Source organism: Callionymus lyra, chromosome 7, assembly GCF_982586985.1.
Source record: "Callionymus lyra chromosome 7, fCalLyr1.hap1.1, whole genome shotgun sequence".
Classification (NCBI taxonomy): domain Eukaryota; kingdom Metazoa; phylum Chordata; class Actinopteri; order Syngnathiformes; family Callionymidae; genus Callionymus; species Callionymus lyra.
Genome location: NC_141824.1, coordinates 19,607,653 through 19,622,892, shown reverse-complemented (window position 1 = coordinate 19,622,892; position 15,240 = coordinate 19,607,653). Strand labels below are relative to the sequence as shown.

The 15,240-nt window shown below is 40.6% G+C and overlaps 2 protein-coding genes across 7 annotated transcripts in view; both read left to right on the top strand.

The window, feature by feature from the left end:
• LOC148075340 (alpha-actinin-4-like) overlaps positions 1-3,258 on the top strand; it is a 41,290-nt gene extending 38,032 nt beyond the window's left edge. For all 6 annotated transcript variants that reach the window (XM_087796396.1, XM_087796398.1, XM_087796394.1 and 3 more), the window contains 2 exons: positions 697-855; positions 2,129-3,258. In XM_087796396.1, the coding sequence (XP_087652522.1) occupies positions 697-855; positions 2,129-2,287 (318 nt within the window). In that variant the 3' untranslated portion in view covers positions 2,288-3,258. The remainder of the gene's footprint in view (positions 1-696; positions 856-2,128) is intronic.
• Positions 3,259-8,165: 4,907 nt separating this feature from the next.
• The window catches only part of LOC148075339 (sodium/calcium exchanger 2-like), an 85,646-nt gene continuing 78,571 nt past the window's right edge, over positions 8,166-15,240 (top strand). The window contains exon 1 of the mRNA XM_087795158.1: positions 8,166-8,272. The gene's annotated coding sequence lies outside the window, so the exon portion shown is untranslated. The remainder of the gene's footprint in view (positions 8,273-15,240) is intronic.

Here is a 15,240-nt window from a genome sequence, read left to right as displayed (position 1 = left end):
GCAGGTCTAGGTGGAGGTCTTGATCCACAATCATTTAAAGGATGGATGCGAGAGCTGAGCTTAAAGACTGCAAGAGCTGAGCTCATTGATTAACTCTTTCACATGTAAAGGTTTTATTACAAGAGATGGTTTCAGTAGGAATAGGTTTGACTTTTTATGCAACAAATGTTTTGACAAATTGATGGAGCAGAAACTACATATTTCATAAACTTGTTCTGCTTCATTTATACTTCCACATTAGATGGTAATAATAATTCTGAGCCGCCATTTAAACTCTCCCCTAACATTAGACCCTTATTATATTGATTAAATTAAGATGTAACTTGGGAGTTGGCGAGAAGTAGTTCTGTCGCAGGAAACCCAGGATCACTTTGGTGTTTCATCAAATCGTCAGACGCAGAAATCCAGGAGATGTCTCTCAAGTGAGGTGTTGGACTCACAGCAGTTCCTCTCTGAACAGCAACATGTTGTCGAACTCCACAGTACGACTTGCAGACCTCCTGATCTCCTGCTGCTGAACCTCATCCTGTTCCGTCCATCTGTGTTGGTCTCCAGGTGTTCATATTCAGAGCCTCCGTCGCAGCACCGTCATCATCGCTGACGGTGTTGCGACGGGTCCCTCATCCGTGTGTGTGTGTGTTTGGCCTGCTTGTGTGTGTGTGTCCTCGGTTAACCTCCTGTGTTCACGCTCGTTAGGGTGACGCCGAGTTCGCCCGCATCATGGGCATCGTGGACCCCAACAACAGCGGCGCGGTCACCTTCCAGGCCTTCATCGATTTCATGTCCCGGGAAACCACCGACACGGACACGGCCGATCAAGTCATCGCTTCCTTCAAGATCCTGGCTGGAGACAAGGTGAGTGAGCGGATGGAGCGTTTATAATGACACGCATCACTTCCTGTTGCTCTGGCAAGAAACGATACCAACGTATTTAAAAACGTGTTGCACAAATTTGAGTATCGATACATATTATTTAGTTGAATTTAATGTCACTCTTGCTCTGCTGCTGAAACACTCCTCTGTCGTGCACAGAGCAGCGAGGAGTTGATTGAGTTGATATGTTTCTCGTGCAACTGGTGGAGACTGTTCAGATAAGAAATGGAGTTAACCAAAAGATTGTCACACCTTTTTCTTTTTTTTCTTAATACATAAATGCTGCAATTACTAGTTTTTTTGTTTTTTTTTTCATATTTTGATACATTTTTGATCATATTTTGATATTGCTTGGAAAGGAGAAGAAAATCTGTAACGTAATTTAATAATTCATGTTTAAGATTCAATGAAAACATTTTCGTTGCATCTTTTTAATAATGGATTTATTTAAAAAAAAAATAGACCTACTTTATTTTATAAGCTGTTTTTTAGATACATTTAAATGTGCACCTTACCGAGCTTTCATTAAAAAAAGTAAAGGTACTCCTGTATTTCAGTATTTATGTTTACAATGTATTGACACCTTTTTTCATGAACCTGGTGAAGAAATGTGTTTAAATTTATTAATAAATATATTTTGCTACTGTTCAGGGAAATTGAAGTGTTTATATTTGGCTTTGACTAAGAATTGGCTGTGGCGTTGTGGGAAAAATATTGGGATAAATATTGTATATAAATATTCTGCCTTATTTTATCGGATTATGACATTTAGTGTACACAACTATATATTACTATCGTCCAAGTTCTTGACTCTGGTATGCAGAATTTTCAGACCACATAAGGTAAGGTAAAAAAAAAAACTTTATTGATCCCTCAGGAGGTCTCCTTTGGGAAATTGTTGACTCTTGATGAAGTCGGAATGGCTTTCATTTGTTTTGAAACTAAAATACGTCCATCAGCTTTAAAAGCTGCTGGGGTCGACTGTATCCTCTCGTCCTCAGTTATCGACGGGATTTGCATTGTGCCTTTAACACTATGAATATTTGCATGTTAATTGTCTAGTAAAGTTCATGTTGACTTGTGAACTCTACTTCCTGTCAGGGTTAAAGTTCTTTTTGAACGTCACTAAAATCTTCATGAAACTCTGTTAATGTAACACGACTCTGTTTATTGCCCACACTCTTTGTTTGTGGCCTTTTATTGTCTTGAGCTTCAGCTTCCTCCATCCTGACTTGTACTTCTTTGTCTCCGTCAGAACTTCATCACTGCCGAGGAGCTGCGGCGGGAACTTCCTCCCGACCAGGCAGAGTACTGCATCGCGCGCATGGCCCCGTACCAGGGGCCCGACGGCATCCCTGGCGCCCTGGACTACATGTCCTTCTCCACGGCTCTGTATGGCGAGAGCGACCTGTAGAGGAGACGAGAGGAAGGTGGCGAGGAGGAGGAGGAGGAAGGGAGATGTCTAACAAGGGCCCGAGGGTTCGCTCTGTGTGCCGCTGTCGGTGAATCCTCCAAAATTTTCGCAAACAAACGGGCATATCCACGGCGGCCGCGGCTGCTCGCTAACTTCACCCTCTCTGCCTTTTGGGGTCCAACAACACGGTCGGGGGCTCAAGCTAATCTTCGCCTCTTTTCTTTTTTGTTCATAATTGTCTCATTGTCGCCGGGCGGGTGGGCTGATGTCTGTGTATTAGATCCTAGTGAGATATATGCTGCGGGGTCGGGCTGTCAAACCACATATTTACCCACAATGACCTTCGTCTAACCTCTGTTTCTTTCTGTCTGTGCGGGTGGGCGGGGCTCACGCGGGCGAGTGGGGCTGAGCGCTGTACATACTTATTTTTCAGTGCGACGGAAAGTCCCTCATCTTTGAAGGGACCTTTGATTAAAAAATTAAAAAAAAAACAAATAAGCAAATGAGGATATTCAGTTTCAGCGGCGGAAAGGTTTGTTTCACTTGTTTTTTCTTTGACTAAAATATCGGGCGTGAATATCATCCTTCAGAACATCAGCTGGTGAAGCGTCTGTTAAATGGTTTCCTTCCGCTCTTCCTTTCATCGCTTCGCCCTCTCTGAAAACATCTAAACATTCCATCATGTGGATTAAAATAAATAAAATGTAAAAAAAAAATCTATGCAATCATCTGAGTTTCCATCTGCCGACGAGTGTTTGTGGTCTGAGTGCGAGGAGGGAGACCCAACGCTTGTTCCTTTTGATTTTTGGAGAGGATTACTCTGGATTTGTGATTTATTTCCCCCCTTTTGTACTCTTTAATATCAAACCTTATCTGCTGTACTGGAAACTGCAAGGCCTTCTGATGATGATGATGATGATGATGAGTGAGTTTCACAAAGCACACATAAAAGTTTCCTTACAAAATCTCCATCTGTGTGTGTCCTGCCTCTTTATTTCTGAGACCTGGACAGTGATCACAGCACGTTCTAGTTTCCTGCCTCCAACTGTTGGATCGGACCCTCCATCAATCTGACGGCAACAAAGTTTGCGCATCAATTTCTTCAAGCAAGCTGGATCAGGATTTTTTTGTTACTTCGTTCAAATTCTGGGGACCGTTTGTCGACTTGTTTAACTTAAGGTAGAATCTAGGAGCATTTACCGAGACAGATTGCACACTGAAGAGATTAAGGGGCATCTAGAATGAAATATGAATCAATTTGTTCTTTTAAACTCACTTATTTTTATTCTCTTGGTCCATTTTTTAATTTAATTTTATTTTTATTTTATTTCCATTTTTAATTCCTGTGATTTATTACCAGGTTTCCCTCGACTTTCTGGAGTTTTGAATCATTTCAACTTTTTTTTGTGTTACGTTTAAACATGTCAAGATGATATGGTTGGAAAACCAAGTCTGTCTATGAAAAGACTTGGAGATACTGTATCTAAACACACAACTTCAAGAGGAAGTTTTACATCTTTTAAATCAACCTGGTGACCCACAGACCATCTACCACTTTGACTTGCATAACACTAAAGATTCTAATTTACTGAATCTTATGTTCTTGATTCAGCAGAACATTTTAGTAGTAATTTGTCTAAAAGTATGTGGCTTCAGTGTCCTGCTGATCATCATCAAATCTTAGCTGAGAAGCTGCTGATGGTGTTGAGATATAGTTTATAAACTATAAATGATCAGTCAGCGTTCGCTCACACACAGACGAAGACATGGCCGTCACTGTCGAGCTCCTGCTGCTGCTGACTCTCATCTCCAACAACATCCAGGCTGACATCATCCAAGTGAAAGGGACGCCTCATCACTTCATCCTGGACGAAACATCTGACTTCTGCTTGATCTCAAGATGGACGGGCGAGGAGAAGACGCTTCTGGGGAACTCTTCAGTGATTCATGACTCCAGATATGTGATCTCCAATATGAACGTTTCAGACTCGGGTCAGTACCAAGAGCAGTGCTGGACCCAGAACAACCTGACCCACGAGAGGAACTTCACTCTCCTCGTCTGTGATACCCACAGGATAAGATATCCGACTCTTTTCTTCAAAGGACAAACAGCGGAGCTGCCTTGTGAAGGTTTAGGACCAAACCAGAGTGCCCAGTGGTTCATAGAATATAAAAAACACACAACAGGGAATGTGGAATTAACTTCAATAGATGATAAAACATCTTCAGACGACAAACTTCAGCTGTTGAAGAAAAATGTATCTCTTCTTATAACACAATAACTATGATGACATCATCTATTACTGTCTAGAGAAGAACCATCAGAGCTGAGATGTACTGTCAGAGTACAGTATATTATTTCTGAGTCTATTCTTCGCTCGGTGGAAGAAAGTCTGGAGCTGAACTGTTCTGTCAGTGGAAACCAAACTCATGTGTGGAATATAATGAATTTAGTGATTGATGATGTGAGTCTAAACTACACACTCATGTTTCCATCTCTCACGTTGAACCACACAGGTAGTTACATCTGTAAACTCAGTGACCTCAGTTATGAGTATTACTACCTGTTTGTGTGTCCCAAGTCTGATGCACCTGCTGTTGTGTTCTTCACTGAGGGAGAAAATGTGACTCTACAATGTGACTGGAAACAGAATCATGACATTACGTGGTTGATGAAGTCGAACAGAACTGAAGGAAAACTCTTTTATGCAAAGGATTTTTATCAACTTGACAACATGTATGTCCCTGACGAGCATCTGGTGATCACTAACCTCTCTCTGGAAGACAGCGGAGAGTTCTGGTGTGTGGTGCAGAAAGACAATCGTTGTGTGTTCTCATCTAAGACCCTTGTGATGTTCCGAGAGCCAGAGGTTGATCACCATCAAGTGAGGTCTGTGCTGCTCAGTGTTGTGATCTTGATCATGTGTGTTGTCGTGGCAACAGTCTGGAGGAGCAGGAGTAGAGAGCAGCTCCAGGTACCTGTGGAGGAGCTGGAGATGTCCGACCTGACTCAGTCAACGGAGCCTCAGTAGATATTGACATGTTATATGACTCAATATTTAAATTTTGATTGTATTTGAATCACCACCTGAAGACATCCTTCATCTTCTCTCTCACGCGTAACACAGATACGATCCAGTGTCATCTTGGTTGTAAACGTTTGATTCCCCTGAGAAATAAAAAACATTATTATTATTATTATTGTCGTTCTCCATTTCTTTTTCTCATACTTTCCTGCTCGCCTCATCTTTCTCTGATCACCTTCCTACACAAAACATTTTCCACAGCGGTGAAGTTAGTTTGATATTCGACAGACATTCGCTCCAGCCACCTCTGAAATCATTGTCTGCTACAAGCCAGAAGAGAGCGTCTACAAATGACTTACAACGAACAAAAATGTAAGGTTAAAAAATATTGTCTGATTTTAACTAGCAGACTTTCTTTCAAACGTATTTTCTCCACAAATAACTAACTTTGTTAACTGACTTCATATATTGTCACTTCAATCGTTATTATTAAAAAAAAAAATACATTTGAGTGTATTGTTTTGGTTATTAGTTATTTCATTTTCTCACAGGCATATATTTATTATTTTGTAATAACTTAACTCCTATTAGTTACAACTGTAGGGCAGCACATTTTTGTCACAATCATCCATATCATGTTACTTTACTATTTCGTTTTTAAAATGTCCTCTAAATTCTTTCATATCTATATTTACATGGAATCTTTCATAAACATGTTGTAATATAAACGTATTGAAAGCACTGATGGTCGCCAGATTCATGTCACTTATGGAGTACTATCATATCAAGTTACTACACTCATTCGTTTTTCAAATTTCATTTTAAAATTTTAAAAATCACTATTTTCATGCAATATTTCACATACATTTTGTGCTAAAAGTGATCACAAAAAATGTATGTGAAATATTGCATGAAAATAGTGATTTAAAAGATTTAAAATGTAAAAAACTAACGAGTGTAGTTACATAATATGTTATAAGTTATAAGGACGGGAATTAAAAAAGTTTAAATCCGCGTCACTTGCCGCCTGCATAGAGATCCGTGTATTTTAACACCTTAGCGAGTTAAAAACAGTAATATTTACAAATAAATATTTATTTAAAATACCTTGAAAGGTGCATAGTAAAAATAATTAATACATATTATGAATATGATTTAGTTCTATGATCTCAAAATGATTTTGAGTCATTTCATCCCAACATCTGGAAGCTACTGAGAAAAAACACCAATTTACATTTTCCTCCACTCTTTCTATTTTATATTCCTACTCTAACGCTCAACTTACTCGCATTTTAATTTCCTTTCTCGCGTTTTTTCTCTCTTTCAAGTCTTCCTCCTCGCTTGTGCTTCATCCGCTTCTTTTTTAAATAAAACATTTTCAAATCAATTTAAAGTATCATAAAGGGGGCTGTGTTGGTGTAATACTCTTGTTAAACTGAGGGGGGCAGAAACGCGCTACGGTTGCGGCGTAGAAGAAGAAATGCTATCTGAATTACGTCTATTTCGTAAAACAACAATTATAGTACAAACTTATAAAAAGTTTTTTTTATTATTATTATTTGTTTTTAGTGTTTGCTTTTGCGTGCTGTTGAGGATTCAGTTTTAGTTATTGTTACATATTTGGTTAGAAAGTTCAGTGTCTCACTGCATTTACTAAAATATAAAAATGTATTTTGTGTATTTATGTTTTTTATAAAGTCTAGTTTGTTTCATGCCATTGTATAAATAACTCATGGACATTGAAAATAGTTTTCACGTTAATACCAGACAGAAAATCATGTTTTTTGTGTGTTTTATTTCTTTACAGAGTGCGGGATCACGTGACGACAGGAAGATTCCAGGTCTTTGAGAAAGAGAGAAAACGAGAGAAGAATGACTTCAGACAAAACATGTGTGAAAAAAGTGAGTAAAGCTTCTGTGTTACTTATTGACTTTCTTACATGTATTTATTTAAACTACATCTGATAATATGGTTCAGTAAATCAGATCAACCTGTGATCGCTCATCTCAGAGATTTCCTATTTTTTCCTGCAATTTCTTTTCAATTTATTTGAGGCTTTTGTGTTCTCTTTTTTTTATTATTCAAATGAATTTTTCACGGTTTACTTTATTTTTTAGTAAAGCTTGTATTTTTTTTTCTTGGTCAGAAGCCAAAACCGGAAATAAGTACTTCCTGTTTTCACCAAATAATGGTGAATAATTCAGGACAGTTGAGACCACACTGTGATTGTGTGCTTTTGTTTGTATGTGTGTGTGTGTGTGTGTGTGTGTGTGTGTGTGTGTGTGTATGTGTGTGTGTGAGAGAAAACAATAAAACATTTCAAGGTAATAATTTTCATCTCATGTCAGGGGAAGAAACCATCCATCAGCAGAAAAGAGGTGGTGAGGTCGTGGTGTTTTCTCCATGTGCTTCCAAAAACAATGGTGTCCATGCATTGAAATCGCTTTGACTGTAGAGGTCGCTGTAACTCTCCAACTGTCAGGCCGAGAGCGTAGACGCGCACACGCGCACGCGAGCACACGTTGATGAATCCCTGCTGCTTTCTTCTCCATCCTTCTCTCATCCTCCCTGTTTCCATCTCCTCCCTTCATTTCTCCTCCTCCTCTCTCCATTTGCCCTTTTGACCTTTTTATGTCTTCAACCCTCACATTCTTGCTTTCAAAAACAATTGTTTTAATAAAGTGAAGCTCAGACTCTTCTCCTCACCCCTCCCAGCGTCGTCCAGTCGTCCTCCTATTGCGTCTCTGCATCTTCTTCTCCGCTCACTTCTTTTCCTCTCCTCCTCCCTCCATCTATAACCCTGCTGCTCCTCATCCCTGCCCCGAGGACACTCCTCACCCCTCCCTCCTGCGAGTGTGTTTCAGAGAGAGAGGGAGGTGGAGATGAAGCGCAGCTTCCACTCACACTCAGTTTCGTCAGAGATGCCCATCGTTTGGAGTCCGAACTGGATCTAGAACGGTAGGAAAAAAAAAGCCTGTGTGTGTGTGTGTGTGTGTGTGTGAGAGGCTCTGCCATCAGTGCGTACTCCATGTTGCTGCATGGGTCCTGGTGTATTCTGAGGTCAGCTGCTGCTTTGATTCTGTTGTTTCGCGATCTGATGTATCCAAGTCTGGTCCAGGGACTGGATCTGGATCTTGAAAACTTCTTCGATTTGTCCTTTGGTCACCGTGTGTCCATCTCCATCTCAGGGGTTCTGCAGCCCACACAGCTGGTGCTGTCACCAACAGAAATAAAAGAAGACGGCCGGTTTTGGGTAAAGATGGTTTTCTCTGTAGACATGTTGAGATGAGCTTTTCATCTCACAAGCATTTGTAGCGTCATTGGCTACAAGCTTGAGGAAGTTACTACATTCAGTGTTGAGCTAACGTGGGATTTTATTTTAAGATAAAACCGTGTAATGGTGCTAACATAGCTCAAGTGTTCAGAAATGTATAACAGGGGCGTTAACAGGCTAGTCTGTTACTAGAGCTAAGTTGTAACCTCGGCAAGAACGTTACCAAAGTTTAAGTTCATCCCACGTCATATCTGTTACCAAAGCTTTAAATCAAAGCACATTTTTTTTAACCAAATTTGATAGATAAACTTGATTGATCCCTCCAGAGGTCTCCTTCGGGATATTGTTTTTCCAGCTCACAGCAACAGAGATGATAGATTCATAAAACAACAACAAAGTGCAAATAAAAAGAAAGTGCAAGATGACACAATATAAATCTCAAGAACATAGATCAAAGAAAAACAAGAAAGAAAAAGGATAGAAAGATTAACATGGAATAGAACAATCTTTTCACTTCACTCCTGCCCCCAAACTCAGAATTAAACAGCCTAATATCACAAGGAATGAATGAGTCCCTGAGTCTATTAGTGTTGCATCTGGGAAGGAGCACTCGTGCACTCCATCTGCTCCATCCATCACTCCATCACTCCTTGCTAATCCTTACTAATGTAAATGCAGGTTGTTTTTGTTCAATGCTAATTCCTTACCAAAGATCATTCGTTACAAATGTGTTACGAAGCTAATTGAATACTGATTACCTAAACTGTAGTATCCTGTAGCAGATCAGGGTATTCAGAACTGCTATCGAATTTCTAATCCCTATCAAAAGTTGAGCCTGGATGGATGAATATGAAGCCAACAGAGCTGAGCTACAAGTTCCCTTAAAACATCTTCCCCTTGTGAATAAAAGTATTTAAATTGAAGTCAATTATACCGAGTAACTTCTCGCTATGCGACGCCTTGAATAATTTAATTATTATTTCTAGTAGTAGTTTCGTGAAGAAAAGCGAGTCTTATTTTGTTGCCGCTGACGTCGAGAAAGCGAGACGATCGCTGTTCGCAAATCATCACCGTCCGGTGTGCCGCTGCATCTTTGACATTTACATCTTAACAACTGGATTATAAATTCTAATGGTAATTGACGGCTCAACGACAGGAGGTTTAGGTCCCGTATCCTCCTGCTGTCCTCTGATGGACGGAGATCCTGCAGGTCCGTTAAGATCTACTGAGGTGCTCCTTAGAAGAAAAAAAAACCTGCGCCGCCGTTTTGGCGAGTGTTTGCTGCAGAGAAGTGGGGATCCTCCTCCATCATCACACATGCAGCAGGGCTTCCCTCCCCCCCTCCTCTCCCACCATCACTGTTTCTGGGGCTTCCCTTGTTTTTTTCGCTGCAGCAGCCTTCAGCCCTCCATCCATCTCTCGACGCCGCAGCACGACGGTGACGTTTGGACTACAGCAATCATTGCTCTGCCGCTCCACCTCTTCTATGAGCTGATGGATTATTCATCAGCCTCTCTTCCTCCCTTCATCGTTGGCCCCGCCCTTCTCTCCAACTTCCTCAGCACCTCAGTGTGTCATAGTTCAGCGATGCAGATTATCTAAACCGCAGTGTTTACACATGCGGGTGAGGACGGCATCTGCTCCTGCAGGATCATTCCATCACTTTGTGTCGTTGGTTTTTTAATGGTGCAGATGTGACGAACGGCAGCGAGGAACCATTTCATGAACTCTTGATGTCAAGTTATAGGACTAAACACTTTTACTTAAACAAATAAAAGAAATCAGATCTGGTTTGAACTCACACATTTCACTCAAGTGTTGAAGTAGAACAGAGATTACATGTCTGCCTGAATTATTTCTGGAGCATAGAGCTGTTAGTTCGCTGTTATATCTTTGTCGCAGTTTCACAAACCAACTCTAGTTATTATCCTCATGGTCTGCGTGGCGTTTACTCCTTCAGAGACCTGGCAGGGAGAAATCTAGCTATCTGATAAAACATACAATGAGATACGATCGGTGAGATCATTTTATTAACTATGGTTAAATTAATGTAATAAACATACTTTAGCTCAAGACTTTCCCATCAGTTAATCACAATATATGGCATGTTCTTTGAATCAGGGTCGTAGCTACACTGGGGCAATTTGCTTTCCTAGCTTTTCCAATTGTTATTTTATCATTAGTTTCCTACATTTTATGTTCTTTAGGGTTTATTCATCTCTGGTACGAAACAACAGGCCTAGGCTCTAACTTTCTCATCTTGTTCCCCTTTTACCGCCTCTCCAAATAAATATGCCGTGTCAGTCAACAACAAGTCTTCCACCACCTTTTTTTTTTTTATTGCAACATCTCATTAGCTGTTTGCACCTTGTCACGCTGATTGCTCTCCGGGGACCCCTGCTGGACTGTTTCCACTCATCCAAGACTCTTTCCAATTACACAAATGACGCCCTTTCCCAACTGATGGACAGATGTCGTCTTTGTCAGGGGAAGCACCTCATGTCTGACGTCGGGACGCAAAAACAACACTTCTGAAAATGAGTGTAGACTCTTTGGCGTCATACGAAAATTGACGGAAATTAGGCTTTAAACATTTGTTTTAATTGCACGAAAATTAAAACTGTTGGACAAACGTTTTGACTGTGAAAACAGAGTAATAAAATGCGACCCACAAGTACGCTCAGACAAACAAATATTGAGTATACATACTAGCGGTTTGAGAAAATATCTACGAAATTCTAGCAATGACTGAGGACAAGAGGATACAGTCAACTCCATTAGCGTTTGAAGTTGTTTGTTTCAAAACAAATGAGTGCAATTACGACTTCCTCAAGTCACGTGGTCTGTAAATTCTGCATCTCCTTAGTGAAAGTACTTGGACCAGTCTACAAATATATACTTGTTCCCACAATATATCGTATTGTTGCTTTTGAATCGCGATACGTACTGGGAGATACAACCCCCTTTTAATTTGTCTTGATCCCATTTTTTTAGAAAATATACTTAGTGTTTTAGGTGTTGGTTTACATAAGCAACAAATGATCACATGACACAGGAGTGTAGAGAGAGAAGAAAGTTTTGACGATCTCGGCTGGTGTTTGTGTGCGAGTCGGATTCTGCTGCAGTGCCCTCCTGCTGAGTGACACCCCCTCTGCCGTCTGATAATCCTGTAACGATGGTGTGTTGCTGGATCTGGTGTTTGAGTCCATGTATCTCTTCTCAGCCTCGGAGCCTTTTTTGTGAGCGAGCCGCAGTGGGAGTGTGCGGCGGGTTCTACTCCTGCTGGACCAGCAGCTTCACCACCTCCGTCCTCTGCTCTGAGCGTAGAATTCGGGTTGAATGAGGGTCTGAGCTTCTTCGGCGCCTCTGCTGAATATGAACGAGGATGTTTGTTTAATTCACACGCTGCCTCTTTCGTAGGCGAGACAGATTTAGAGCAGGCAGGAGACGCTTCACTTCCTGTCGCATTAACTACACGTAGACATCTTGAGTTGTTGTGTCTGATTTCCAGAGAGGCCTCATTTAAACAATAAAACAATACATACCACTAATAATCAAATGCACCGATGTACAGGTTGGAAAAACTAATTGTGAAAAATGATTTCCAGTAAGATATTATGTAATTAAATGGGTTTACAATATTATTAAATTACACTTTACAGTATATAGGACTCCATAAATATAAAAAACAAGTGTGACTGTTTTTATGAATAATCTTTAATAAAATATTTGTTTAATATGATTCAAAATAAGATTTTGGTACAGTATTATTATGGAATATTACATTTTACTTGAATATAAATCAAGAAATATGAGTGTCAAGCAATCATAAAATGGGCAATAATACTAAAGATGATAAAATAAAAAAGATGTGCATAGTAAGATTAAACTCATTAAATTAATTAAATTGTGCTTTTATTAGTCAATTAATACACAGAAAACTTGAAAAAAACAACATAAAAGTATAGTTTAACAAAGAAAGCCATTGAAGTCACTTAACACTTGAAATCAACACAAAGCTAACATTTCTAAGTAAATAAGTAAGTTAGTAATTTATATTTGTAAAGCGCTTTTCCAGACCGGGGTCACAACACTCATGTTGTGCCTCACAAATACACCAATTTATGCTGTAGATTTCATAGATGGACAGTAACAGAGTCTCAAGTATTTGTGAGCAAATGTTCTATAGATCAGGACGTGGGAGGACGAATGTAGTCATTTATTTTCTACAGCCACAGGTTATTTAGCTGCTTGTTTGTCGTGCAGAAACCTGCTGAATCACTGGAATGTTGCTGGTGATGTAACGACGGCTGTAGGGGAAATGATGACCGCGACCCTGTTTGACTCGCACTGGAAACTTTTCCACGGACAAACGTAAACTTTGATGTCAGGGATTTTATTTTCTCTTCTTTACTTCATAGCAACCAAAGTTATACTTTGGAGAGGATGTGAGGGCCCTCCAACCAAAAGAGAGAAGAGATGCAGATGCATGTATAATGCATTCATAAAATGTATTTAGAATTACTAATTGATAATAACAATACGTTAAGAAGCAGATATTATTATTGCTACCTTATCAGATATATAGTTTGACTTTCACACCTGGGGGCCGAACTGATGCAGACATGTGGCCCCTGAGTTCACTCTGCTTTATAAGGATTTGTGTGGCAGTAGCTTGACTGAGCTTCAGGATTTATGTCGTGTCGGAGCAGACCAGGAGCGGCCGTGAGATAGATCGCAAAAGAAACTGATTGAAACGTACGTTCGTCACGAACGACCCCCTCCATCCCCCCCATCCATAGGACGTGAACTGGGCTCAGAATCCGACCTGCTCCTTCACAAGTCATCAACACCTTGCTCTGAACTCTCTCACTCACCCTCTCCTCCCACACACCCCTTTTTAGTCTCCCCTGAGCTTTGAGTGACAGGCGGCAAACGCATCCGCTCATGCGATTCCTCTCGCAGGGTTATTAGCAGTCGGTGATGTCATACGGCGCCCCCGGCTGTCTCTGATGTGTAAATATTTCATATCTGATTGGAACATTAGAAACCCTGATATGAGGGTCAGGAAATTGCTGACTGCAGCGAAATATTGCATCTAGGTTATTACCAGAAGGCTCTTGATGGATGTGACAATCTGGCCTGCGGCAGCTTTCCAGGGTGTCCTTTTGTTTCGACTAGCGTGTGAAGCGGTGACGCAGAGCAGAAGGAAATCTGTGCTGTCACGTGTCTATCTTGTGTTCAAAGTGAAAGAACACGCTGTGATTCGTGGTCCAAACAAAGTCGTGATCCAGGTCCAAACTGAGCCACCACCTGTCTCTCTGTTCGGCATCCAACCTTCTGCGTGTGTCTCCCCCTCCGTCTCTCACCCTCCCTCAACCCCACCCTCACTCCCTCACTCGCCGACTAACACCAAAAAAAAAAAGTATTTAAATATTGTATGTTTTTCTGTTTAATATGACGTACAATAAATAAATATAAATACATTTTTTCAAAAAGTGAGAAAAATATACATATTTCTTTACACATAAGGATTAATGATTGTAAATACCTGAGAAAACTGGATTACTAAAGATCATCTCTGAAATTAATTTTTAGAATTAGTTTTTTAAATAGTTTTTAATAATAATAATAGTACGATGTTTGGGTTTCATATCCTAAAGAAAAAGAATTATAATAAAGAAATTATAAAAGGGCAAAATACTGTACTAGTTCAATGAAATAACGTAACTTAAAATTAAACTAATCTAATAAAACTGATGGAAATCAAACAGTTTAAAAGAATGTATAAAAAGACACTATATACAGAATAATTCTGACTTGTAACTGGTGATACTGCCTTCACGAGGTGCAGATAAAAACATAGAGAAGGCCACGTGTGGAAGTCACAAACAATTAACTTCACATGATGTCATTATGTCATGGATGAGAACGACATCCTGTCGATGATGACGATGGAATCTTAACGCTTGTGTATTTTCTGTCGTGTATAGACTTTCAGTTTCAAGGCAGGGAGGTTGAACTCTCGCCGGAAAACACGAGATTCTCAGAGTGGACTGAATATCGTCGCGGGATTACGAGCCAGGCTATCTTGACTGTTCCAGAGAAATCCACCTCATCTTCTCAGTGAGCCTCCACTGCAATAACGACGATGCGTTATTCATACGTTGAGTGCAAATTCTTGTCGTCGCCGCCGTGAATAATGGAGTGTTTCCTGCTGAGTCTCGCTGAGGAAACGCCGGCGATGACCGGGGCGGCCCGTCAGCTGATTCGCACCATGAATCAGGTTGTCGGTATCAACTATTTGAGCGAGTGGACAATATCCTGATCCAATACGCTCCAACTCGCCAGCACGCTCCATCTGTGTGTCAGCATGATGGAGGGTTTTGTGTCCAGGGTTCGCCTCTTATCTGGACGCCTGCCTGTTGCAGCGTCGGCCTGCTGGACCTGATAACACTGTTGTCCCTTCTCTTTGTGCCGCCGTGACACACATGTCTCTGCTTCTCACCAACTATGCGAGGACGCTTCTGTGCAGAGTGGGAGGGCGAGACCTCCATCGACAGTCCCAAATTTAAAGCACATTTTGCGTCACTCTTATGAATGGAAGGACGTCCAGGGCTGTGGGGTCACATTATATCCCGGGACTTTGGTG